The sequence below is a fragment of the Primulina huaijiensis genome, chromosome 9 (assembly GCF_012295235.1).
Source record: "Primulina huaijiensis isolate GDHJ02 chromosome 9, ASM1229523v2, whole genome shotgun sequence".
Taxonomy (NCBI): Eukaryota; Viridiplantae; Streptophyta; class Magnoliopsida; order Lamiales; family Gesneriaceae; genus Primulina; species Primulina huaijiensis.
In genome coordinates this window covers 12180328-12207171 of record NC_133314.1, presented here as the reverse complement: position 1 = coordinate 12207171, position 26844 = coordinate 12180328, and the positions used below count along the sequence as shown (strand labels likewise).

General features: G+C 37.0%; 1 protein-coding gene across 6 annotated transcripts; it reads right to left on the bottom strand.

The window, feature by feature from the left end:
- Positions 1 to 5399: 5399 nt before the first annotated feature.
- LOC140983744 (GBF-interacting protein 1-like) lies at positions 5400 to 26631 on the bottom strand. 6 transcript variants are annotated; one of them, XM_073450868.1, is made up of 11 exons: positions 26342 to 26631; positions 25293 to 25336; positions 24344 to 24449; positions 23944 to 24076; positions 23370 to 23785; positions 22999 to 23181; positions 21676 to 22054; positions 10957 to 11257; positions 10575 to 10733; positions 6640 to 7131; positions 5400 to 6259 (listed from the first exon to the last, which is right to left on the bottom strand). In XM_073450868.1, the coding sequence occupies exons 1-11, from the start codon at positions 26514 to 26516 to the stop codon at positions 6026 to 6028; spliced, it is 2622 nt and encodes an 873-aa protein (XP_073306969.1). In that variant the 5' UTR covers positions 26517 to 26631; the 3' UTR covers positions 5400 to 6025. The 6 variants fall into 6 exon arrangements, with proteins under 6 accessions (XP_073306969.1, XP_073306966.1, XP_073306968.1 ...); XM_073450865.1 differs by having other exon boundaries at positions 5401 to 6316; positions 10957 to 11254; positions 26342 to 26630; XM_073450867.1 differs by having other exon boundaries at positions 5401 to 6316; positions 10575 to 10727; positions 26342 to 26629.
- Positions 26632 to 26844: the final 213 nt, after the last annotated feature.

The window sequence follows — 26844 nt, the reverse complement described above, 5'->3', positions numbered from 1 at the left end:
CACCCCTAATTTTATATAAAATGCGCAAGTGTCAAATTTTTCAAGATTTAAAATCTCCAACTAATCAAATTAGTAATTTTGAAAAGCTTAAAATCTTAAAATCACCTAATAAATTAAATTAGGTTTTAAAATGTTTTAAATTTTCATAAATCACTTAAAATATCAATTTTCTTGATTTGAATTAAAATACCACATAAATCAAAAATTGCTTAAATCATCACCGGTTTCTTTTCCTGATCTCGTATCGAATATTCGCCTGAAACATAAAACTCAAGAAAACATTTTAACGTGCATCAAATAAACATGTAATAATTTAAAATAATGCAAATCGTAAATAATTCATCGTTAAAAATCGTTTTAAAATTAAATAAATAATTTAACAATTTAATAAATGCATGGGTTTACGTGTACTGATTTTGGGCTCTACAAAAACACCTCCTTGAAACCCTCCCAAGTAAGGGTCTTCAAATTCACTGCCACAGATGCACTCTCCCACCACAGTCTAGCATCTCCTGATAACAAATAAGTAGCACACCTGACCCTATCTGCATCCTTCGATTCCATGAAGGTAAAGATCATCTCAATGGACTTAATCCATCCCTCAACTATCATCGGGTCAGTAGTCCCCGAGAACTCCTTTGGATACATCCTCTTGAATCTCTCATACACCGCTTCTAGCCTGGGCCTTACTCCCGTATCTACTCCAGCATTGTTCCCCGCAAACTGTGCGAAGAACTGTGTCATCCCTTCAAGCATCTGTGCCTGCAAATCTGGCGGTGAACGAGGAGGAGTGGCCCTCTCCCCATCCCGAGCCTCTTTATCCTCTTCACCTGCTCCATGTGCTATAATACATCTAGGAGGCATACTGTTCAAAAATTTACCCAACACGTAAACCAACATGCAAGAACGCAATATCCATATCATAAGATGAACGTAAATCGAACTTAAACATGTACATGTGGAAATCGTGGCCTTCATGCTTACTACATGAAAGAATTTTAAAACTTTAAAACTTACATACTTGAGGCGTGACTTCGTGAGCTTCTCGCAACCGGCATTAAACATAACCCTTTATAAGAAGTACATCGCTCTGATACGAGCTGTGACGTACCGTAACTTAAACTACTTAAAATTTTGCAGAAATTAAAAATTTTTCTTAAATAGGTAATAATATTTCAAAATGCAATATAAATAAAATGCGCGACTAAATATTTGAAATAAAAACGAGTACAAACTATTTATGTGACATTAATGTCACAATCAACACGAGCTTGCAAAAAGTACTTGTTTAAACGACATGAAGTAATTTCATCAAAATCAGAGTAATTGAATTTAACATGCACAAAATTCTTGAAAACTTAAGCAGTCCTCGGGTTAGGCTTCCGCACAATCCGAGTCAACTCACTGGTCCCCACCTCTCGTCTCCTCGAACTCGTCCTCACCTGCATCGATCAAGTTTAGTGAGTCTAAAGACTCAACGTGTATAAACTGATAATATCAAGTAATACATAATAAAACCACATGCATTTTAAAGTAGCACATACATACTTAAGCTCTGAACATACTTACATAAACGTAGACGAGGTGTTTTTTAAGAAGATTTTTTGAAAATGGGCCTTTATGGGTATTTTTACTCGTCGGGTCGTAATTTTTATCGGTACGCAAATTTTAACGATTCAGATGACTTTTTGAGGGCTCGGGCGATATTTTTAAAAACGTACCTAAAAAATATTTTGGGAATGTTATTTGTCTTGTTGGATTTGTTTTATTTCTTAATGGGCTCAAAACCTTTTTTATATTTTTTGGAGGCCCATTGGTGCATTTTTAATTAACCTAAACTACATTCAAAATAAACTTAAACCTAATTAGCTCATAATAGCCGCCCCTCCCCTCCATTGAGCAGCTTCCTCTTGGTTTTCTTCAGCTAGGGCATCGGCCATTGTTGCCTTTTCAAGAAAAGCCTCACCCCGCCTCTTCGATTCACGTCCCGCGCATAGTTATTCAAGATTTTGATTGTTTTATCACTAAGGCATGCTTGTATCATCTTTTCCTCTTCATTCACGCCCATAATATGCTGTTATATATGATATTTCATGGAAGAAACGTTGGTTTTACTTGTATCTTCATTCCTTGCAAGTGTTACATGAAATATTGCATTTAAATGTTGGTAACTCACGTTTTTTGTTGTGGCTGTGCAAGGGGCTGTCGGCTGCTGTTATTTAGGGGCTGAGACATGTCAATGATTAAGGGAAGTTATGCTGGAGGCATGGCTTAGTCGAGTGGGACTCGTGTTTGATGCATAGGCCGAAGTGGTGGCTTGTTTGATGGGATCGGGTGTGGCCGGATCGAGAGTTATGAGCGAGCCGACGGTGCAAGGGAGACTCCAGGCTTTGGACCAAACTCTGGTGGGTCTGAGTTATGGTCTGGAGAAGCTCGATCGCTGATGGACTTGTCCTTAGAACCGCGTGGAGTCGGGAAGTAAAGGTTGGCCACGGGAGTGCTTCTTGGGTGACTAGAGAGTGCAGGTGCTTCACGGATTGCATGGATCTGTGGCCATGGGTTCAGTAGGTCCAGAGGGGTCCTAGGGTGGTCTAGGAGAGGCTAGTTTGTGGCTGGTCCCAACGGTTTTGGTGTAGGGTCGATGAATGTGTGCTAGGGTCACGGCTAGGGTTCGACTAGATCTAGTAGGAAGAATTCCAGCAACTTCTTGGGTCTGTCAAAGGGTCTTAGATGGTCTGGAGTGTGAGGTTTAGGGGCTGGTAGGATGTATTTTAGGCATGGTTTAAGTTTGGAATAATTTGGTTAAGTTTCGGGTCAATTCGACTTAAAACCGTGGCTCCGGTCCAAGTTTTAAAACGAATCGAATAAGTTTTGAAAGGGACTCGAGTTTACGTCTAAGACATCTAAGAAATACATTTAAATATGTTTTGGGATATTTTAAGGAGTTTGGTAAGTTTTGGGTCGAAATTTTGAGGTCCAGGGGTAAAACGATCATTTTGGGTTTCCAGAGGCAAAATGGTTATTTTGCACCCGGGGTGAGATTTTAGTCCTGGCAGCACCCTGAGCGCCTATTTATCATGCTTTTAAATGTTTATGCCTCATGCATTTGATTTTTATGAAATTATGAAAAATACGTTACATGCTTGATTTTAAGAAAAATTTACGTATGTGCACGATTTTGATAAGTGATGAAAATGACGATGCTTTGAAGGATGGAAATTAGTTGTAACTAACGATATATATGTAAATGCTTATGAGGTATATGTAAATGCTAATGATGAGGCCTAGGCACAGTGGATGGGTAATACTGTCTCTGATGTTCAACAGCCGTCGGGTATCACGATTTTATGTAGATGGATCCATCGTATAATGATGAAACGATAAAGCTGATGCGAAGGTCATAACTAAGGAACTGAATTCAATTAACGTTAATGTTTAAGAATATGATGTTATGATGAGTTGTTTTGGCATGTTATGATTCCATATGACACGCTTATATTTACCCTTTTTAAGTTCATGAAAGGTAAGTTGATTACAGTGTATTTTTCACTGTTGTGTGCTATGTATATGTACTTGTTATTCCGGTACAGGTGTGTTGAGTCTTTAGACTCACTAGGTGTGAATGATGTAGATGAGCATGTCGATGAGGGGGCTAGAGGTGTCGAATTCTGAGTAGGCAAGACTGGATGTGTGCGCACGTCCCGAGGACCACATTTCTTCCGTACATTATGATCTTATGAGATTTGAGATGATTTGAATATTTTTATACATTGGTTTTGATACATTGATGATTACTAGGATTTTTACTCGTTCGTTTACGCATACTCTGTTGGACGAGTTTGGCCATTTAAACTGCACTATTTTAAATTGTCAAATATTCACGATTATTTTTAAATGGTATATTTTCAGTAGGGTTGCAGGCATGTAAAACATTTAGATGTTTATTTTCGAAAATGCGAGCTGTTTAAAAAAAATTAGCAGCATTTTAAATTAGTAGACGTCACACTCCAGCTACGATGCATTGGTTTCTACGTATTTCGAAACTACACCCAACCTCACCACATGATGACCCTCAATGGAGTCGGTAAACAGATCAAAGTGCATGCTAGTACGTATATCCTCCATGTTGTCACGGGTCAAAATGTTGTCACGGGTCAAAGGACTTAATGGTTTACAACCATAATCACGTACTATTTCACTCTATAAGTGATAACCACTAGGACAGTCTGAGGGATGGTTGTTCAATACGTCATCAAATGATCACTCATGTTTATAAATGGACATCTCAATTTTCTTTATAATGAAACATGGCGTTTACATCATGCTCAAGCAATTTTTATCATTATTTTAGGTGCTTGAGTCGATTAGGAACTCGTTTAGAATATACGGTAAGCTTCCTAATGAGTTTCATAATCTTACATTGAGTGGTAGACCTCATGATACCTATAGTATATTCAAAGACTTTATCTCTGTTGTTTGCATTGATAGACAGATAAAGTAAATGTTATAATTGAATAATTACGCAAAATATTATTTTTATATAAGAATCAATGAAGTCTAACAACAAGCATCTACTCTAACAGCAAAACCATTTCAGTACTGCTGTAATAATATTTTGGTTATCTTTTGTAAATATAAAAAATTGTACACGTTTATGTTAATGTAAGTATAATATAAGATTTTACAAGTCGAACCCCATAAAAACTATGCGATATGAAGTCGTCTAATTAAAATAGAATTTTTTAAGCGACGATTAATTAGACGAGTACTTTCGCAACTCGAGAGAGTTCAGGTCTGATTACTCAAGTCGTTATGCACAATTTTTGTTATGCAACACATTTGCTGTAATTGATTATTTGATTAATTGGTAAGGTAATTGATTATTTTTAATTTATAGTGCATCTCATACCTTTTAAATGAAAAAATATATTGTCAAATAATACAAGTTATATTTCTCATTTATTTTAATATTGACATTCAATAAATAAGAATAAAATACACTCAATTTCCTTCCCACATTTTTTGATTTGTAACCATTTCCAAAAACATCCATCCATAAATCTTATCTTCCATATGTGACCCTAACTTTTAACACTCATCTTCCATTATATCACCCATGCAATTAGTCCAAACACAGCTTAAGAGGGTATGATAAAAAAAAAATTAAACAAAATCACGATTCAAAACTTTATCCTTCTAGTGACAATTTCATAGAATTAGCTTTTATAGATAAAAAAAGATTTATAATAGTTAATCAATATATTGACTAAAGCATTTAAAATTCAAAAGTAAATGGACTTTTGACATTTTCGAAATAGAAGAAACCAAAAAGATTTCTGACCAAAACATGGACGAAAAATGTAAATATATTAAATTAAAAATTAGAAAAATAAAAGAGAATCCCACCCCAGCTTAGCCTCTGAAATAATTATCCTTTACCATGCCCTTTCAATAACAACAATAATGATAATATGAGATCAGTTACAACAGTTCTAACACACTCATTGCTATGGGAACATTAACTTTGCAGATTGGAACAGAAAATCATTTAGGCATAAAGGCAAGGGCTGAAACAGGGAGTCTCAAAACATATGTAAGAATGCCTATAAACCTCACATCAGGATCTACCTAGTAACTCTGAGTCTCAAGCTACCGATAATTCTTCGAACAAAATGGAAAACAAAAGGACGAGATCATGTCTTTCGCACACCAACAAGATAGATGGAAGATATAAATTTGTTCCCCAATCTGTCCAAAGGAAATATAAACCATCAACGAGATGCAGGAAAGAGATGGCTCACATTCTGGCATCAGTAAACCAAAACGTCGTCACCAATCATAGAGATCGCAAAAATATATCAACAAATTCACTGGCCCCTTTCCAGGAATTTACACTCAGTTTTTGGAATTTTTTTTTTTTTTTTGGTATTCTTGATGTTCCTCACTCAAATCAGTAACTCCAGGAAACCCAGTATGATATTAAGGATTGGGATTTGCCAATGTTTCTAGAAACAGCTTTTATTTCTCAATAGTTAGTAGGCCAGTTTAATTGTATATGTTGTGGCTGCTGGTAAACATGTGCTGTCGGTCCAACGATATCGGCAGGAGTAGTAATGGATTGAGATTGCTGTAAAAGAGGGTGAACAGTTGCTGCTGTAACTGCCTGTGCATGGTGGAAAATGCTGGTGAAGGTTCCAGGGCCAGGCTGTGTTGGGGCGAAAGCCAACTGACCTTGAGGAAGATTATAAAACGAACTAGCCTGCAAGTTTGAAATATCACGACTTGGAGTAGTAAACCACACACCTGAACTTTCACTCTGCAGTTTAGTCAACAAAGCAACAATTAGTGCACTCCTCAAGTACGACAAGGAAAATAGATAAGAGGGGCAAAAATTTATCCTCAACCAGCTAGAAATAGAATTTACAACTTCTGGCATAGTTTTGTTACAAGCAATTGATTGTCGACAATATTTGCTATACCAATTCACACAATCTGCTTATTACATTGATATTTAATTTTTGACAGTATAGAGTGAATGAAAGAAACTATGAGAACAATTCTCATAATGAAACCCTCCTTGAACTACTTGGTAACAGCAAATTTGAAATAACATGAGGTAACATACTGAAAGTAACAAACCTGTTGGCCACTGGCATAGATGTTTTCCTTGATTTGAGATGCTGAAAAATCCTCATTAGATGTAGAACAAACAGCTGCACTGGACGAACTAGAAGTGTAGTTGGCCATCGAGTGATCATACGGCCCAAAGCTGCCAGGCATGCCAATTTGAGTTGAGCTTCCTGTATTAGATCCTTGCTTGTACTGAGAAACTGAATATTTGCCAGCTGTCCCTGGTGGAGTTGGATAAATATTGTTAGCCTGAGGTTGCTGAGGAAATCCACCATTGCTTAAGAACTGAAGAATTGCTTGAGGTGGGACATAGAACGGGGAGAAATAAGGTCCATATGGAATGTAATTTGGAGGATAATGGGGCATATGAATGCCTGTTGGTTGACGGAAGACATGAAGAGGTTGCTGGGCAGAAGTAACCGAACTTTGCATAACACCAGCAGTTTGAGTTACAAGCGGAGTTGGAGAACTGGACAAAATGAAAGGGACACCACCCTGCAACTAAAGTATGTCAAATAAGAACCAGTATGACATCCTCAACGATTAAGAGAATTGAATTAACAGTTCGTGGGGTTACACAAAAGAAGTCACTAGCTAATGCTTCTCTCCTCATTCTTATGCCAATCGAGGTACGAGTTTTCCACACTTTACAACATGAAAATAATTTTTTTAGAATTGAAAAAAAAAAAAACTGTAAACAAATTTGATAAATTAAACTTTTACTATTAAAATAATTGAGGTTTTTAAGAACTTTTAAGTATAATAATATTTTTATTAGATTTTTCATAACTTTCTCAAAATATATAATAAAGTTTGAATTTATAATACATAATTTTCCTAATATCATATTTTATAGTGTTTGAAAAAAAATATAAAATTTTCGAGTTAGATAAACAAAGTTAAAATTAAAAATAATATTATTTTTTCAATAGCTCAAACCAATGAAATGTTAGAGTAGGTGCCCAGCAAGCCAACTTGTGGCTCCGGTTTTATTGACTCTAATGTAAAACAATCTTTATTTTAATAATATTTTATGATTTTATTCGATTATGAGATTATACTTTATCTGTATACTCATGCAAGCTACATAGATAAAGTTCTTGAATATAAAATAGGTACCATGAGATCTGCGTCACAAAGTAAGATCATAAAAACTCATTAGGAAGTGTACCGTATATTCTAAACAGGTTCCTAGTCGAATCAACTGCCTAAAACACGGATAAAAGTTGTTCGAGCTTAAGACTAGCATCTGTGATGTAAACGCCATGTTTCATTGGCAAGGGCATGAAGATGCCCATTAGGGGTGGCAACTTTCCCCACGGGTTTAGGGCCTCGCGGAGAAAACCCGAAACGGGGATGGGATCCCCGATTTTTTCGGGTTTGGGTTTGGGTTCGGTTCGGGCGGGTATGAGATTACTATCCTCATCCCCGAAATCCCCGAACTCACCCCGAAAATAATATCAATAATAAAATAATAGTATTATTAGTATGAATAATATAATAATAATATTATTTTTTAAAATATTAATAATAATAATATTATTAATATTAATATTGATATTATCTCTAATAATAATAGATAATAATAAATTTTGGTTTGAGAAAATCTCCGAATCCGTCATCGTCTTGCCATATTAATATTTTTGAAACGGGGATGGGGGCAGGGATGGGAAGTTGATCCCCGAAGTTTTGGGTTTGGGGATTCCCCGAACCAGAAAAAGCGGGGATGGGGGCGGGTATGGGGGTGGGGATGGAATTCGGGGATCGAGATGGGAATGACAAACCCGCCCCTGCCCCGGCCCATTGCCATCCCTAATGCCCATTCACACAAATGGGTGATCATATGATGATGCACTAACAACCCTCACTCGGACTCTCCAAGTGGTTCTCACTTATCGAGTGGAATAGTCCGTAGTTATGGTTGTACACCATTATTCCTTTGACTCGGGACAATGTAAGGGCTATACGTACTAGCATACACTTTGATCCGTTTACCGACTCCATCGAAGGTCATCAGGTGGCGAGGTTGGTTGTAATTTCGAAATACGTAGGAGCAAATACATTGTAATCGGGGATTCACCGTTTACCTAACGGGTAAAGATATCCTATGTGGTATGATGAGTTAATAGTGCAAGGAATCTCTTGCCGGAGTAAGAAATGTGCAATTTGGAAAGGTGTTTCCTCAGTTGCGCATACCATGAAACTATAACTCAAAGATAAATCACGTTGCTATTGAATTCATACGCAACTCTCGATATACCAATGGCTGCACATTCGATCGGGATATATGTGTTGAAAGGACCATATTGTACGCTAACCATGAATAAAGGTTCTTGCAGGCAATATCGATGATACCTAGGGGATCATGGGGCGATGCTACTAGACACTCTTACCATGATCTGATGGGTGCAATCAGAAATGAGTTCTGACATTTTTGATCAAAGAGTTGATGAAAAGAATGGTGTTAACTAGGGTAAACCCGAATAAGAATAAATGTTATTCTGAATCACATGGAGATGTGAACCCACGGCTAGCTGTATCCTTGAACCATTGAGGATCACACAAGTATCGGATTCTGTGTTCCAGTTGAGATAGTCAAATTTCAAGGAGTTAGAATTTGGCGATTATAATTTGATATAGATCAAACAGGAAGCTTATAAAAGAGTTTATGAGTTGATTCCATGGGATGAAAGAAATGGAAGTTAGCATGATTGCGAAATAAAGAAGGAGAGTGGAACTGCCTGTTTTGTGAAGGAGTTCACTAAAACTGGCAGCTGCCAAATATGGTAACTGCCATATATGGTAAGTTCTAAATTTGGTAAATGAAAATTTTGATCTTCGAAATTTTCGATTTTCATTATATAAACAAGATTTGTATTCTTGGTACATCGGCGCTCTCGGATCGTCTATCGGGATTATGATGAGTTCGGAATCTTCTTTTTTTTTTTGAATTTGGAATTTAATAATTAAATGATAGTGCTAGTAATGGTGACTACTAACATGTATAAATTCTCATAAATGGTCTAGGAGAGTCTAGAATTAAATTCACCAAGATGTTAGTTTATAAATTAAATAATTTTTATTTTATTTAATATACATGTACATATTTTATATGTTGATATAAAATAAGTGTATATAATATTATTATATCATGTATTATTAAAAGTTAATAAATACATTATATATTAATTATATGAGAGTTTAAACATAATGAAATTATTAGAGTCCTTGTGGGAGAGAAGGACTCCTAATTAAATTAGGAGTCTCACTCTATAAATACACCACTAGGAGTCCTTATTAAATTTCATTATTTTTGCATACAAAAAAAAAATCTCTCCAAATTCCTTCAAAAACTCACGGCCACCTTTTTGGGAGAAGAAAATTTTGGCCAATTGTTTTATTCCATCACGCCGCACCACCGTCGTTGCTTTGTCTCCGTATTTTGGAAATTCGGAGACCACAATCTCACCGCAAGAATTGTTTGGCATCACTAGTGCAATCCAAGCGAGGAACAGAGTTTCTGATCGTGGACCTAATTAGGCGATCGAATGAGGAAAGCCGTTCGTAGTGAAATTATAAGAAGGGCTATATCCGCCTAAAACAGAATAGCTTGGTGTCCAGCGTTTGATACGCGAAGGTATAAATTCTTAGAACACCCTACGAATGTTTCTAAACACACGACGTTCAAAACAAAAAATTTAAACTTCCGCTGTGTTTTAGGTGCGAGAATACGATACGCCAACATGAAATCCATTCAATTTATAAAGATTTCATTTAGTTAATCCAAATACCAATTCCGTTTTGAAATTACGTCTTTCTAAAACACTTAAAGTGGTATTACTAATTTCAAATTCCACCAAATCTAACTCCCATTTTTCCCATGATACCAAACACATGGGAAAAGGAAACAAATCACAAATTACTGGAGTTTTAGAAAGCCAAACCTCTTGAGGAGACTGACAAGTCTGTACAGGGATTGAAGCACATCCGGCATACTTGTTTGTTGTTACAGCTGGATTAAATGGTGAAATCCGGCCATCGCTATCTACAGTAGAACGATAAAATTGACCATAATAACTTGTCGGATCCAATGGTTGCTGTACCTATAAATTAAATAATAATCAATAAAAATGTGTTAATCGCCGTTAAAAGTCAAGATTATAGATGCAAATCAAGTTTCAACACAGAGAAAGAACATCAAACTGCAAGTCATAGAGAAGATATAAGACATATGCTATATAAGTTGAACAAAGTTTATAGCATAGTGAGAAAAATATCAGTGAAATCCTAATGAATAGGTCCGCGTCGACAACATGATAGACATACAGCAAATCCTGGAAGTCGAGGGACATCACGAGCTTGCGTATCAGAACTTTCCAAAGGCGAAACCTGGTTACTTAATACAGGTGGAATGAAACCAAAATTGTAGTTTGAAGAAGTGTGGACAGCAGGATGCTGATGGCTTCCGGGCCCAACTTCCTGCTTGGACTTGCTATAATCAGGGATAATCGAGGATGGGACTTCACCCTCACTAGATAAAAAGTTTTCTGGTTCTTGTGATGGTGATTGGGGTTCGTCAGGGTACTTAATTTCTGAATCCTTCACAACTGTCACAGCATTCTGACTGCTGCAATCATGCAAGAAAGAACAGTATTAATAAAGTAGACAAATGGTGAATTAGAAAATAATCATCAATGAAAATCCAGTGCGTGAAACAGAAACAAGGATGAAACTCTAAATGAGATCCTCCATCAGTAACAGATGTCAAGGCAACACTTTGAGCACCGATGAACACAGCTTACCAAAAGGACAGAAATAGCAGCAAGTCTAAGTATGTACCATTCCATTAGTGGCAAACTCGAGCCTGCAGTACTTCTCATAAATACCACATTAATTGATGTGCTAATTGACGAGTTTCTTTTTTTTCTACTACACTAAGAGGTTATGAAGCACCAGTTAATTACATTACATTAAGGAAAATATTTGGGGCTTTATCTACTTCTGAAATTTTAAAAAAAAGATACTATTTAATATATTCCATTAGAATTCCAAATATTTGCCACATATTCATTTTTTGTTTTTTATATCATCTACGGAATATTTGATAGCAAAACTATGGATGATTATACTATCGAATTCCACAAGAATATCCTCAAGAGTCCAATTGAAGGATAAAATGCAAACAAAATGAGCACGAAATCATACTTGATTAGGGTACTAAATCATGAGCCAACTCTCTAGAAAGACTTAAACAAGAGATAAATTGTGTTTAGCTAATGGCTAGAACGAGAATTGGATATCCAAAGAAAATTTTAGCAGAAGAAACTGCAGAGTTTGTGAAACCAAAAAACAATACATTCCCAACAATTATACATTCTGTTTATGCAGGTACTCACATCATTCTAGACATTACCCATACAGATTCCGCACATAAATTTCTAGGTAGAAAAAGTGGGCCAGCTAAACTAAAGGAATACTCCAAAAGGCAAAGGATGATCGTGAAGTATAAATTTCTAGGCATAAAAAGTGGGCCAGCTAAACTAAAGGAATACTCCAAAAGGAAAAGGATGATCGTGAAGTACCTAAGTGGCCAGAAGGTGTGGACCATAGATATTGAATGGTTATGGGGAATGGGTTTCCAAGGAAAACAAAAGCCTATGGCCATGTTTAGATTTATTTTTCCTTTTCTAGGGAATTGCTTGGAATTGTGGAATGTAAGGTCAGCCATATGCTGGGAATTGTTTCTAAGAAAAAAAATTTGTTGTGCCGATCAAATTGTTAAAATGTTGATAAGATATATATTGTTAAATTATATCTTAGTGAATCATCATAACACATTCCCGCTAGTTGGTGGATCGGCTACATGGATATTAATTCTCTAAATTTAACGATTTTCTCACATGAATCATTTCTTAAACTAAGATATAAAATATCTTTTTTAACCATATTTTTCCAAGTTTTTAACGACATACACTCCTTCTAATCCGTTTAACCTGTCAGTCTAGTATATGTTGGATTAGGGCCGTGTTTAGTCTCTTCTTCACATGATCAAACCATGTCAGAGATCTCTCTCTAATTTTATCCACTATGGGAGAGGTACTCAAATAGAACATTGTAATATCCAAGTCTGGTGAACGGTACGGTTTAAGATTTCGTATGTTTTTGGATTATTTGGTTAAGATTAAGTTTGATTTAGATGCTAAGAGTTGTGATATATGGGTCATAGTATTGTTGGTTATTATTGTTTTGTGGTATTGTTGTTATTAGTTGAGGGGTAGTTGTGTTGTATCAGCGTTGCGATTCGATTTTTGTTGCATAGAGTTGTTTTGGCCGAGAGCAGACCGCACCCGCGGTCATCTGTGCAGCGCACCCGCGGTCGTTATTGCAGAATTTGTGGAATTTTCGAAGAGACACCGCACCCGCGGTAGAATAGGCACCGCACCCGCGGTCTATGGTTTCAGATTTTTTGGATGAGATGCCGAAGGCATAGCGCACCCGCGGTGCAAGAGAGAGCGCACCCGCGGTCTGTGAACAGTAAAGTCGTGTTTTTGGATTTAAGTGCTTAAATACATGAGTTGGTTCATTTTTCCCTCATTTCTCTCCTCATTCTCGATTTCTCCAGCTTAAGGAAGAGCTAGGGTTCCATTTTCTTTCTTTTATTCCTTTGATTCAAGCTTCTTGTTGGAATTTTAAAGTGAGATCAAGTTCATTTTGGGTTCAAGGAGCTAAGGTAAGCTTGTGGCTTTGATTATTTCTTGGTTTATGGTGTTGGAAGAAGTCTTGGGTATTTAGAGTGTGTTAGCTTTATGAAGTTTATGGTATGGGTTTATGATTTTTGAGATGTTAATGGTAAAGTTTATGGTTTATTGTTGTAGGTTGTGTACCAAGAGAGTAGATTCAAGGTTCCAAGTGTTGTAAGTGGAATTTCATTTCTTGTGCTCACATGATAATATATGTATTGTGTTTCAATGGTTTTAAAGTGTTATTCCCTTCCATTTGATTCATGCTATGTATTAATACACCTTGTTGTATATTAGAGGCATTTTATGTCTCAACCATGTCAAAGGGAATACAAGAGAAAAGATAGTCTTCAAAGTGTTTGTTTTAATGCCAAAGAGAGAATTCAAAATGTTTTATTGGATTGATAGATACATAGCCAGAGATTGCATGCAATAAGTTGATCAACGACCATAGGCTTATATCCCTCAGAGTTATCGATTCATATCGATGGGATAAAGGTACAGAGACAGAGATACTATATAGATATCAATCCAACAGAGAAAAGAGAAATACCATCGTTATTGTTATTCATTCTATGATATTCGTGTTTCAGAGTTGATGGTATTTTAATGTTTTCAAAGCCACGTTTTACAGAGTATGGTATATGTACATTGCTATGTAAGAGTTCCACTTGCTGAGTTTCATACTCATTTCAGTTATTCATGTGATGCAGATAAGAACGACGGGCCGGGACGTTGATTGGAGCCGGGGTCATATGTATGAAAGATGGAAGGAAGAAAGATATTTTGATATACATGATCAAAATGACCTTTTGTATTTTGTTGTTACATTTGATTGATCATGTATTAACTTTTGTTTATATATTGTAATGTATTTTAAAACCTTCCTCCCTTCAAAGTAAACTTTAATTTCCGCTGCTATTTTTATTAAAACCGGCTAGAGGTGTTACAAACATAGTCCTTTCATTCTTAATTCTATCCTTACGCATTTTGTGACACATTCATCTTAACATACGTATCTCTGTTACCGTCATCTTATGCATATGCAGTCTTGTAGTGAGCCAACACACCGAGCCATAGCTGATCGAAAAATATTCTCATAACATTTTCCTTTCAATCTAGCGGACATCCTTTAATGATATGAATCATTATTTTNAGCAGATCCAACAGTTGTTACGTTTGCAAGGAATAGGCCAAGGTAANGGGATCCACCAAATTTTAAATGGATAACCCGATCTACTTCAGATTACATTATCTCAAGAAATCCAACTAGACGAATGAGATTCTGCTGACACGTGGCAGATAAGATTGATTCGGATTTTCTGGAATAGTCCGGATGCAGCCTATAAATGGAAGCTGAATTCTTTTGTTCCCTACACCGCATCCTTCAGAGAGATTTCTAGCCATATATCTTAGGTTTTCTAGCTAGTTTCTAGAGCACTTTGGTGTCGGGAAGTTTCGGAGCTAGTGTCGACTCGAGGGGAGGTCGGTGAACAGAGATTGAGACATCATCAGCGGGCTGACGACGGACGAAGGTATAATCCTACAGCCTTTAGGAAGAACTTTATAGCATGTTTGGTAATTCAGGATCTAGTTTGATAGTAATTTCATATTGTTGGTATTGTCTAGGTTCAGAGCTTTCTGTCAGATTGTTTTAGTGAGGTACGTGATGTACTGACTGAGATATCCAAGCGTAGTATACGCACTTATATGCTGCATATTTATCTGTTGCATGATACATGTTTTACTGCTTTGGCATATTATGCATGACATATCATGTTGAGCCTGATATCTTTTGAGATATACCTCGTTTGTTGGGGCCGCGCAGCCCTATTCTGTATTGTGGACGATAGGACATAGAAATCTACATTGTCCGACGGGACCCGCGGACTCTGATGACCTGGACATTGTAGGTCCACGTCTTGATGATGAGTGTGGGAGCCAAAACATGGCTAGGGCAGATCAGAGACCACACAATCAGGCGCCTCAAGACTGAGCATGAGATTCTTGACTTCATTCTTGATATCCGAGCATATTGCATTTTCGCATGCATCATATCAGTTTGTATACTCGTACATTCTCGTATTGGGCGACTGTCGCTCACGTTCTTGTTTTCATCTTGGGCACCCCATTCCACAGGGCAGGTCTTAGGTTGGACGTTTCGGACGACCAAGGCAGTGGCTAGAGCAGTTGGGTTTTCGGTGGTGATCTAGTGGAGGTTTTATGTGGTTTATCGTTTTCTCGTTCAGAATTATGTTTTCAATAGGGTTTTATTAATGTTTAAGATTGCTGTAATTTGTTCTTTTTTCGTTTGGGTTGTAAGATGATTAAGTTATTTGGTTTCCGCTGTTTAATTGTTGTTATTAAGTTTTAATGTTGCATGCTTATTAGTCTATTTAGTAGTGGCTCGGGTAAGGGCGATACATTTGGTGGTATCAGAGTATGCAAAGATTTTTGGGACATTAGTAATTCTGTTTTGTGGATTTAGAGGTTGATTTTGGTTTCTTTTCAGAGGTCAAGAGATGGAAGCAGTCACGGAAGTGTGGGACATGGCCGTTATGGTGACGAAGAGGCTGGCAGAGAACATCGTCGTAGAGATCGTGACGGAAGGCGTCACCGAGATCATGATGAAAGGAGACGTAAGAACCGTGTCAACATTATGGATTTCATGAAGATTGGACCTCCACCGTTGACCGGAGATGAGAATGTTGATGTTGTTGAAGCTTGGGTCGATATCATGGAGCAATGTTTTCGAGTGCTGCACTATGACGAGGATGAGAAGATGTCTGCTGTAAAGTCACAACGGGCTTTAGCGAAAGGAGAAGGATACCTCATTTATGCTGTTGACGTATCGAAGGATGTAATCGACGTGAAGAACATTCCAGTTGTCGATGAATTTCCTGGTGTTTTCCCCGATGAAATTCATGGATTTCCTACGGAAAGGGAAGTGGAAGCGGAGATAGAGTTCGTACCAGGAACCGCACCTATCTCTAGAGCACCTTATAGATTGGCACCAACGGAGATGAAAGAGTTGAAGCAACATTTACAAGATATTTTTGACAAGGGGTACATTAGACCCAGTGTGTCTCCTTGGGGAGCACCGGTGTTGTTCGTTAAAAAGAAGGATGGGTCTATGCGACTTTGCATAGATTATCGACAGTTGAACCGAGTAACAATCAAGAATAAATATCAGTTACCACGGATCGATGATTTGTTTGATCAACTGCAAGGGACTTCAGTGTACTCGAAGATCGATTTACGGTCTGGGCATCATCAACTTCGAGTTCATCAACGTGATATACCTAAGACTGCATTTCGAACAAGGTATGGGCATTACGAGTTTCTAGTGATGCCGTTTGGTTTGACGAATGCTCCAGCAGTATTTATGGATTTGATAAATCGAGTATTCCAGGAGTATCTTGACAAGTTTGTCATTGCCTTCATTGATGACATACTGGTATACTCTCGTAGCCTTGAAGATCATTCACAACATTTAAGGATCGTGTTACTAACCTTAAGGAATCACCAATTGTATGCTAAGTTGAACAAGTGTGAGTTTTGGCTCGACAAAGTTGTCTTCTTAGGACATGTTATATCCAAAGATGGTATATCAGTGGATCCTAGCAAGATCGAAGCAGTGTTGTGTTGGGCACGACCGGAATCAGCTCAAGAGATAAGAAGTTTTCTAGGTTTGGCAGGTTATTACCGGAGATTCATCAAAGGATTTTCTCAGATTGCCAAACCATTGACACATCTGACGTGTAAGAATGTGCAGTTCGAATAAACACATGATTGTGAAAATAGTTTCAATGAACTGCATCAACGTTTGACCACTGCTCCAGTTTTAGCTCGACCATCTGGATCAGGAGGGTACATTGTGTACACTGATGCATCACTTCAAGGACTTGGGTGTGTTTTAACCCAGAATGGTCATGTGAATGCATATGCATCCAGACTGTTGAAGAAGCGTGAAGAGAATTATCCAGTTCATGATCTGGAATTAGCAGCGATTGTCTTTGCTTTGAAGATCTTGCGACATTATCTCTACGATGAGAGATTTGAGATTTTTACAGATCACAAGAGTTTGAAGTATATCTTCACTCAAGCAGAGTTGAATATGCGCCTAAGAAGATGGATGGATTTGTTAAAGGATTATGATTGCGAAATCAAGTATCATCCAGGATCAGCGAATCTTACAACTGATGCTCTTAGTCGCAAGGTGAGATTATCTGCACTTCAGACAAGTTTCATATCAAGTGTAATCCAAGATTGTTGTTCTCTGGGATTTCACTTCCGTCATAAGAAAGGAATGGAACACATTCGAGTAACGAGCATTTTATCTGAACCGACGTTGTATGCCAAAATCAGAGAAGCTCAGTTTTCTGAAACGAAAGTGAAAAAGTTAGCAAGGTTAGCTAACGGAGACAACATATCTGGCTTTGCGTTCCAAACAGATGGAACCTTGTGTCTGTCAGGAAAAAACGTAGTTCCAGAAGATTCAGAATTAAGATACGAGATTTTATCTCAAGCTCATAGGAGTAAATTGAGTATCCACCCTGGAAGCATGAAAATGTATAAGGATTTGAAGACCAAGTTTTGGTGGAAAGGTATGAAGAAAAATGTTTACCTGTTTGTAGCCAAGTGTTTGGTTTGTCAGCAAGTGAAAGCTGAACATCGACGACGACCAGGAAGATTACTTCAGAATCTTCCTATCCGTGAGAGGAAGTGGGAGCATGTGACAATGGATTTTATCACCCACTTGCCATTGTCTTCTAAGAATTCTGATGCCATTTGGGTTGTTGTGGACCGACTGACTAAGTCAGCACGTTTCATTCCGTATAATCGGGAATATAGTTTCGATCGCATGTCAAGACTATACATCCAAGAGATTCTTAAATATCATGGTGTGCCAACAAGTATAGTCAGTGACAGAGATCCACGCATTACCTCAAGGTTCTGGGGAAGTTTTCAAAAACCGTTGGGAACGACATTGAGTCTGAGTATTGCCTATCATCCAGAGACCGATGGTCAGTCTGAGAGGACTATTCAGACACTCGAGGACATGTTGCGTGCTTGTGCTTTGGATTTTGGACCAGCATGGCATGATCCTCTGCCGCTACTCGAGTTTGCATATAACAATAGCTACCACAGCAGCATTGGTATAGCTCCGTTCGAAGCATTATATGGTAGACGTTGTCGTACTCCATTGTTTAGGGATGAAGTAAGAGAACAACAAGTGCAAGGACTGAATTAGTGCAACAAGCGATTGACGTAGTGGAATTGATCAAGAAGAGAATTAAAACTGCACAAGATTGTCAATCGAGTTACGTGAATACCAAGCGTAGAGCTCTATAGTTTCAGTCAGGTGAAAAAGTTTTCCTTAAAGTTTCACCATTCCGCAGGATGATGAGATTTGGACTCAAGGGAAAATTAGTCTCAAGATTCATCGGACCTTTTGAGATCTTGGAATGTGTTGGAAATTTGGTATATCGATTGGCTTTGCGCCGTATCTGTCCAGCATTCATAATGTCTTTCATGTATCGTTGCTACGGCGGTATGTAGCAGATGAATCGCATGTTTTTGGTCCGACAGATGTTCAACTTGAAGAAGACTTGACTTATGTCGAACAGCCGCTTTTAATCCTGGGTAGGAAAGAGAAAAAGCTCAGAAACAAAATCATTCCACTTGTTCTAGTGCAATGGCAACGCCGAGGTACTACAGAGGCGACTTGGGAGTTAGAGAGTCGTATGCGCTTAGAGTATCCACATTTGTTTTGAGATGTATCTTTGTAATCATGAGTTGTATTTTATTCAATTGTATTGTACTTCAGTTCTGATTTCGAGGACGAAATCTTTGTAATGAGGGGAGGATGTAATGACCCGAATCCTTATTTTGAATGAAGTACAAATTAAGAGATAATTAAAGAGTTGTAAATTAAGTATTATTAAGGAAATGATAATTTGGGATCAAGCTATTGGGATCCACCAAATTTTAAATGGATAACCCGATCTACTTCAGATTACATTATCTCGAGAAATCCAACTAGACGAATGAGATTCTGACACGTGGCAAATAAGATTGATTCAGATTTTCTTGAATAGTCCGGATGCAGCCTATAAATAAAAGCTGAATTCTTTTGTTCCCTACACCGCATCCTTCAGAGAGATTTCTAGCCTTATACCTTAGGTTTTCTAGCTAGGTTCTAGGGCACTTTGGTGTCGGGAAGTTTCGGAGCTAGTGTCGACTCGAGGGGGGGTCGGTGAACTGAGATCGAGACATCATCAGCGGGCTGACGAAGGACGCAGGTATAATCCTAAAGCCTTTAGGAAGAACTTTATAGCATGTTTGGTAATTCAGGATCTGGTTTGATAGTGATTTCATATTGTTGGTATTGTCTAGGCTCAGAGCTTTCTGTCATATTGTTTTAGTGAGGTACGTGATTTACTGACTGAGATATCCAAGCGTAGTATACACACTTAAATATTGCATATTTATCTGTTGCATGATACATGTTTTACTGCTTTGGCATATTATGCATGACATATCATGTTAAGCCTGATATCTTTTGAAATATACCTCGTTTGTTGGGGCCTCTCAGCCCTATTCTGTATTGTGGACGATTGTCATGGGGCATCGAGAGCTACAGTGTCCAACAAGACTCGCGGGCTCTGATGATCTGGACACTATACGTCGTCATGATGATGAGTTTTAGAGCCAAAACATGCCTAGGGCAGATCAAAGACGACACACTCAGGCGCTTCTAGACTGAGCATGAGATTCTTGACTTGATCCTTGATATCCGAGCATATTGCATTTTCGCATGCATCATATCAGTTTGTATACTCGTACATTCTCGTATTGGGCGATTGTCGCTCACGTCCTTGTTTTCATCTTGGGCACCCCATGCCACGGGACAGGTCTTAGGTTGGACGGTTCGGACGACCAAGGCAGTGGCTAGAGCAGTTGGGTTTTCGGTGGTGATCCAGTGGAGGTTTTATGTAGTTTATCGTTTTCTCGTTCAGAATTATGTTTTCGATAGGGTTGTATTAATGTTTAAGATTGTTGTTATTTGTTCTGTTTTCGTTTGGGTTGTAAGATAATTAAGTTATTTGGTTTCCGTTGTTTAATTGTTGTATTAAGTTTTAATGTTGCATGTTTATTAGTTTGTTTAATAGTGGCTCGGATAGGGGCGCTACACATCCTTATATAGCATAAGACTCCTGATGTCATCTTCTATTTCATTTATCATGCTTTAATCATATAATCTATATCTTCTCGAGTATCTCAAGTTTTTTGAAGAAAATATCCTAAAGAGCGAAAGTTTCACATTCTAGGTCTTCTAGACCTTCAATCATGATTGGACTACCCATTCGTCTAGATTCAGAACCAAAGAAATGAAGTTCACAAAAATTTTAATAAATAGTATATTTAGATGAAATAAAATAACATCATAGAATATTTTTTGAAATTAATAAATCTAAATATAGAATCATGATTATGTCGGCAAGTCTAAAAAGAGATAAAACATATTTCTATGAGAAAAAAGAAGAAAAAATGGGTTAAAATCTGTTCGAAAGATGATATTTACAATTGAATTTCTTGCCTTTTTCCAAAAATATTAGCTGAAACTTTGATGATACAAACAACGAAAACACCGAGAATATCATATGAGTGATTCAGAGTGCATAAAACTGCAGCCAATTTCAAAACAGATCTTTATGCAAGAATTGTTGTCTAGACACTTGGCAATTATTCAGCATACTGTGAAGAGGTTTCTATTCATGTTTAAGTGATGAGTTCTTATTGAAACAATATCTCATCAAGAATTGCAAAAAACTTCTATGATAAGATGAAGTATCCATAAATGAAACCATTTAAAACTTTAGATTAGAGCATCAAGAGCGACACTGTCATTGTCAAAGTTCCAAAGCACTGCGGGAGGATATTGATGATTCAATTTTCAATACAGTCTGGATTGATTCGCACATGTACAGTACGATCTTAACATACAATCCTCAGTCATCAAAATCAAATCCAAAACCAGTTCTCATTCAGTTCTTTTTTAGTCTATCAGCTACATACATGCTAATTGCCTAAGGTATAAGCATAACAACACCTACAAGCTGCAACACATGAACAGAAGAAAACATATTGACAAAAGTATGTTCAATGAGCCAAGACCAACGTTTAAGACATGAAAATCTCTGACACATGAATTAGAACATCAAGAGCATCATAACACCGAATGAATAACATGATACAGAGCAGATACTAAATCCAATTCTTGAGGATAAAAGAAAAGTACCTTAAAGGAAGTTGCTTCATAGATTCATTTATAGCCTCATATGATTCAGAAAGAGGCTGACTTTCATCATTTTCAGGCCCGCCAATTTGGCTCTTATCTAAATTGAAGTTAACATCAAAACTTCCGAAACGAAACCAGAGTTTTTCAGTTTCAGGAACATGTAGGTGGCTGGGCATAATAACATGTTGAACATCAGAAAGGTGTGAATCCTCTAACTTCTTCTGTAGTTCCAGAGTAGCTTCTTTCGAACCAATGGCAACAGGTATAGGCAGTGATTCAGGATAACTTATAGAAACCTTAGATACGACAGTGGTGGCAGAAACCTGGCCAGTACTGGAAAAACTCGTTGACTTTGGTTTCCACTCTTTGCCAGCACCCACTGAAGAAACCACACAAGAACTCCAGTTATATATCAAACATGCAATTTTAACTATCCGCAATACATTTGTGGACGCAACACGTCAAGTACACAATCTTATGGAGGCCTTAATGTGGGGCTTCAAAGAGTTTATAACTCGCTTGCTAAGAAAAATTTGAAAAGTGATATGATATTTTGCTATTTGAAAGAGCAATGTCAGATTCAGTGATGTGATATATTTTCAAATTCAAAAGTTTATTTTTGGTTTGAATAAAACAAAAATAAACTTAGGGACTGATGTAGTTCCAGTAATTATTTTGAAAGAGAATGACCGTTTATTTTAGAAGATGATGAAAACGAACACTGGCTCATACTTCGAGAGTCAGAAATGTAAGTAGAAAAAACTAGCCGACTTATTTGGTTTTCGCTATTCCTACACTTGATGCAAATATTACCGAATTCAAGCAAAATATTCTGAAGGTCATCCGTCCCTACAAAAGTGAAATAATAAGAGAACAAAAGAAACTTAAAAATTCATGCAACACTCTAGAAAACATAATAGATTTTTTCAAAACATATATCAATTAATATTTCCAAGGGAACCGAGTCCATAAATTCTCATATTTACAACAACCAGAAGTGATGTGTGACCGTCAAATTTACAAACTACTGTAAGCTGAATTTCTCTCCACTACTCCTCATTGGTCCTTCCAAGGTAGGACAGAAGCGTAAGAACATCCTAGTAAAGGGAAAACCAACCTAATTCACAATACTTATATAAGTCTGAAAGACCAAATAGGAACAATCATGATACTTGTGCAATCAGTATTTAGGAACTCAAAACTGTATATTCTGTTGAACAATGCAACTGCCACCAACAAAACCAGAAGCGATAATATATAATAGAAATATTCCAAAACAAATCTAATCCATGACATTTTTATGTATTAACCCAATATTTGTACCTTTTTGTGGACCAATAACTTGAGACCTATTGTTGTATTTAAAGGAAGGTGTACTACTAACAGAAGATGCACCTGTAGTAGAAGATCCAATCGGCAGAAACACTACACGCTGATTTTTTCCAACCACGTGAAGCTCGTTTGTTATCTTTTGATGCAAATTGGTGCTCCCAGAACAAGAAGCAGCTATTACATTATTTCAAAATGAACAAATCCATCAGTAATTATCATTGGAATATAATAAACGAAACAATGTTAGAACCAAAGTAGCTATTACAGTATTTCAAAATGAAAAATCCATCAGTAACTAACATTGGAATATAATAACGAAAGAATGTTTCATAAACAAAGAAATAGGATCTCAATTAGCCTACAAGTTCCAGCAGACACAGAGTTGATCTCGGTATTATTATCGGTGATCACTTCATGAGTGTGGGGACTTCCTACTTCACTGGTAATAGAGGCAACGGCAGTTGGGAGTGGTAGATCTTGAGAAGGAAATGGTAAAGGATCAGAAGAGTTAAAAGATCCAGCGGCAGACGGAGATGCCATAAGTGTACTGTTTATAAAACTCAGATTTTGTTGCTGATGGATATCCCCAATTTCTGGATTCCTGGCCTTTCTAACACAATCAAGGGGAGATGAGATTGGCAGGGGTCCTTCCAATTTATTCATGCTAGCATTTTCATTTGCTTCGGATTGATTAACACTTCCACTTGCAGAAGCATGAATCTCACGTGTACTCTGGGTAGTTATGCTAGATGGACCATTAGAGACATCAGTTATTGGGCTGCCAAGAACGAAGATAATAACTATAAGAAAGCATTCAGGTGAAAAGCAACACAAATGTGAAGCTATACATTAGAACGAATCCTAGAAGAGGAGAACTAATTTTTTAAACAAAAGAAAATATAAAGCAACTAGAGACAACTCAGAACCACCTATCACCTTGTAATAGAAATTGTTTCATTCTTTTTCATCTCAGGTGCAATCGCCAAGGGAGCCTTACTCATTCCTTTCATTGCCAGATGATCAGTAGCGATTTCCTTCACAGCAACAGACCGTTTTCCACCATCAGCATCTAGAAAGACAAGATCAGAACACAAAACGTGCTGTAAAACAAGTGAAATAAAAATATGATATTAAATAACCAGCAACTTTAAGTTTTATATGAATTCTCCAGAATATAATTTCCATTTTCTTTATCTATTTGCTTGTGGTGAAGCAGGCATGATTGTCATTGTAAAACAAAATAAATAGCGATGGCTTTAAGACATAAACCACTCAATATTCCTATCCAAGGTCATTTGTTGAGTGAATAGCAAGTGACCCTGAAATAAAGACTCACCATGAGATGTGTACCGTGAAGAATAATTTCCTCGACTCCCTTTGTTTGCTCGTGTCTGGGTGGTACCAGGCATCCACCTCAACTCTGCAGGCTCCTTGTTCAGATTCTGAAGAATAGTAAATGGTATGTTAAACCAAAGCATTGCCAAGCTTGATATAGAAGTTTAACTGAAACATAATCAAAAAAGGGAGCTAGAAAACTTTTAGAAGTTAAAAAGCCATTACTGCAGTCAGTATAGTCACTCTATGGAGAAAGAATCATGGCAGATGCAATAAAATATAAATTAACCCAATGCTTAACAGCCTAATACACAAATGAAACACAGTTTTTATTTTATCTTTATTTCTAAAGAAGCATTGTTTTGTTTCAACTTCTCCTCCTTTTTAACAGAGAGAAACAGAGGCGTTGGGAAATTAAATCATGTAAGTTAAGAGAGCCACTTTCAAACTAAATTAAAATGGGAGTATGCCAGGCAAGATAAAAATAATACAGGCGATAATATATACAGCAGATTCTCCTATTATGCGTAGAGCATGGATAGGTACTAGAATATGAATATGACCTAAGAAAAGGCATCTTAGATTTATTCTTCAAAAACCTTTTTGAACAGATCAAATCAGATGGAACCAATTATCAGTTTAAAATAGCTACAGAGTGCAATAAAACAAGAGAACATATTTGAATAGATTAATTGTTTCCCTGATTAGATTATTGAAAGCAAAAAAAGAGTGTTAATCGATTAGATGAAGCAAAAAAAGCATATGGAAATATGCATCTGAATACAGCCGAATAAAGCTAACCAAGCAATAGAAACGAAGTCACATTAAATCTTCTTTTCCAACTTTAGACAAAAATTTCGCCACCATCTGGTCCAGTTCAAGATGGAGTCCGAGACATGGGAAAATTATTTTACAATGATACACGTCATATGGGTAGAAGCAATCGATACCTCTTTTCTCCTATCACGTTTTCTTTTTACTTCATGGAACGTATCTGTTGATGAATATGATATCAGCATGAGTATGAAAACACTTCAGCACGAATACGAAAACATTCAGCAGCACGCTTTGGAAAATAATCCACATGAATGGTAAAATGTCCTCATGAGCTCTACCAGATATGGAGGGTATATTCAGATTTCTCCCAAACCACAATTTCATAAGCACTAACACAAATGAACTCAGAAGAAAAATAACAAATTAGTCACTTTCAAACTTAAGTTAAATTCGTAATGTTATCAGAGCATGTATCACGGAAATCTTCACAGATTATCCTAGCAACAAAACTCCGCACTGCTTATCAACTAAGGAATCACAAAAGTAATGTTAAAAAATCAATCTGACAACTCTCTGACCATAAAACACATGTAGCAGAAAAAGACTGTCTTTGTCTTGCAACCTGAGCTCCTACTACTTTTTACATCAATAGTCAAATTCCAGGAAAAGAACACTTCAAGAGAACATCATGAGCCTTGATCACACAAGAATGAAGCTGGACGTACGTTTCTAACATAAAAGGGGTGACCTCACAGGCCCAAAAAAGACTCATAAACCTGAGAAAGCTCTGAAATTTAAACCAGCTTGAACCAATGCACTGAAGCTTCACCCATCCAGTAAAAACAAAAAACAAATTGCACCGCTACAAAATGAAGAACGACAGATTCTTGTGCGTAAAATAACTAATTATTACTCGTATCAATTGAAGAGCTGCGAGTGAAACTGTGAAAGAACCTGCATCCACGGTCTAAACCCATTATCATTTTTTTTTTCGGGTCTGTATTTTATTCTCTCACACCCATACAAAATCTACAACATGCACACAGAAAAGGAAAACAGAAACGTGAAGACATTCAAGCATCAAGCTGCAAGGAAACAACAGATCAAAAATTAAAGTATGCTTTCTCATTGCCGCCACGGATCAAAAGCAGAATTCAGATCAATAACAATGTTACTAGACAAATAGAACTCAGAAGAGAAAAGGAAATAAAGAGGAAGTGACCGAGAAGCAGGAGCTTCTGCAGAGTCTCGTTGGGATCCATGGAGCATTCCTTAAGCACAGTATAAATCTCATCTTCAGTGTGATTCTGCCCAGTAATATCTTTTATATTAATTATCATCTCCTTAACGCTGCTCGGAATGGAAACCCTAATTGCTCCCTTAACCCCACTGCTCATCTTCTTCTCCTCCTCCCTCAATCCACCAAAAACTCAGTTAATCAATACAAATTTATATGTTAATACATATATAAATTTATATATATATATATATATAAGTGTGATAGAAGAACTGTGTATATAATCAATAATCAATAATCAATGCAATAATAACAATGAAAGAATTTGCATAAATAGAGAGAGATGACGGGGTCGAAAGAAAGAAATGGTGGATTTTGATTGTATTTGTGTATATATTTTGGGGAAAGGCGAGACTGACGGAAAGAAAAGGGTTGAAGGGTAACTTCCTTTATCATAAATTAAACTTAAAATTCAGTCATAAAACTCT

Coding starts and splice junctions, on each gene's coding strand:
- LOC140983744 (XM_073450864.1), bottom strand. CDS start 26,516: ATGAGCAGTGGGGTTAAGGGAGCAATTAGGGTTTCCATTCCGAGCAGC. Junction 22,055..22,998: donor AGTTATTGGTCCACAAAAAG/GTACAAATATTG, acceptor TGGTTTCTTCAG/TGGGTGCTGGCAAAGAGTGG. Junction 11,258..21,675: donor ATGAAGCAACTTCCTTTAAG/GTACTTTTCTTT, acceptor GCATGATTGCAG/CAGTCAGAATGCTGTGACAG.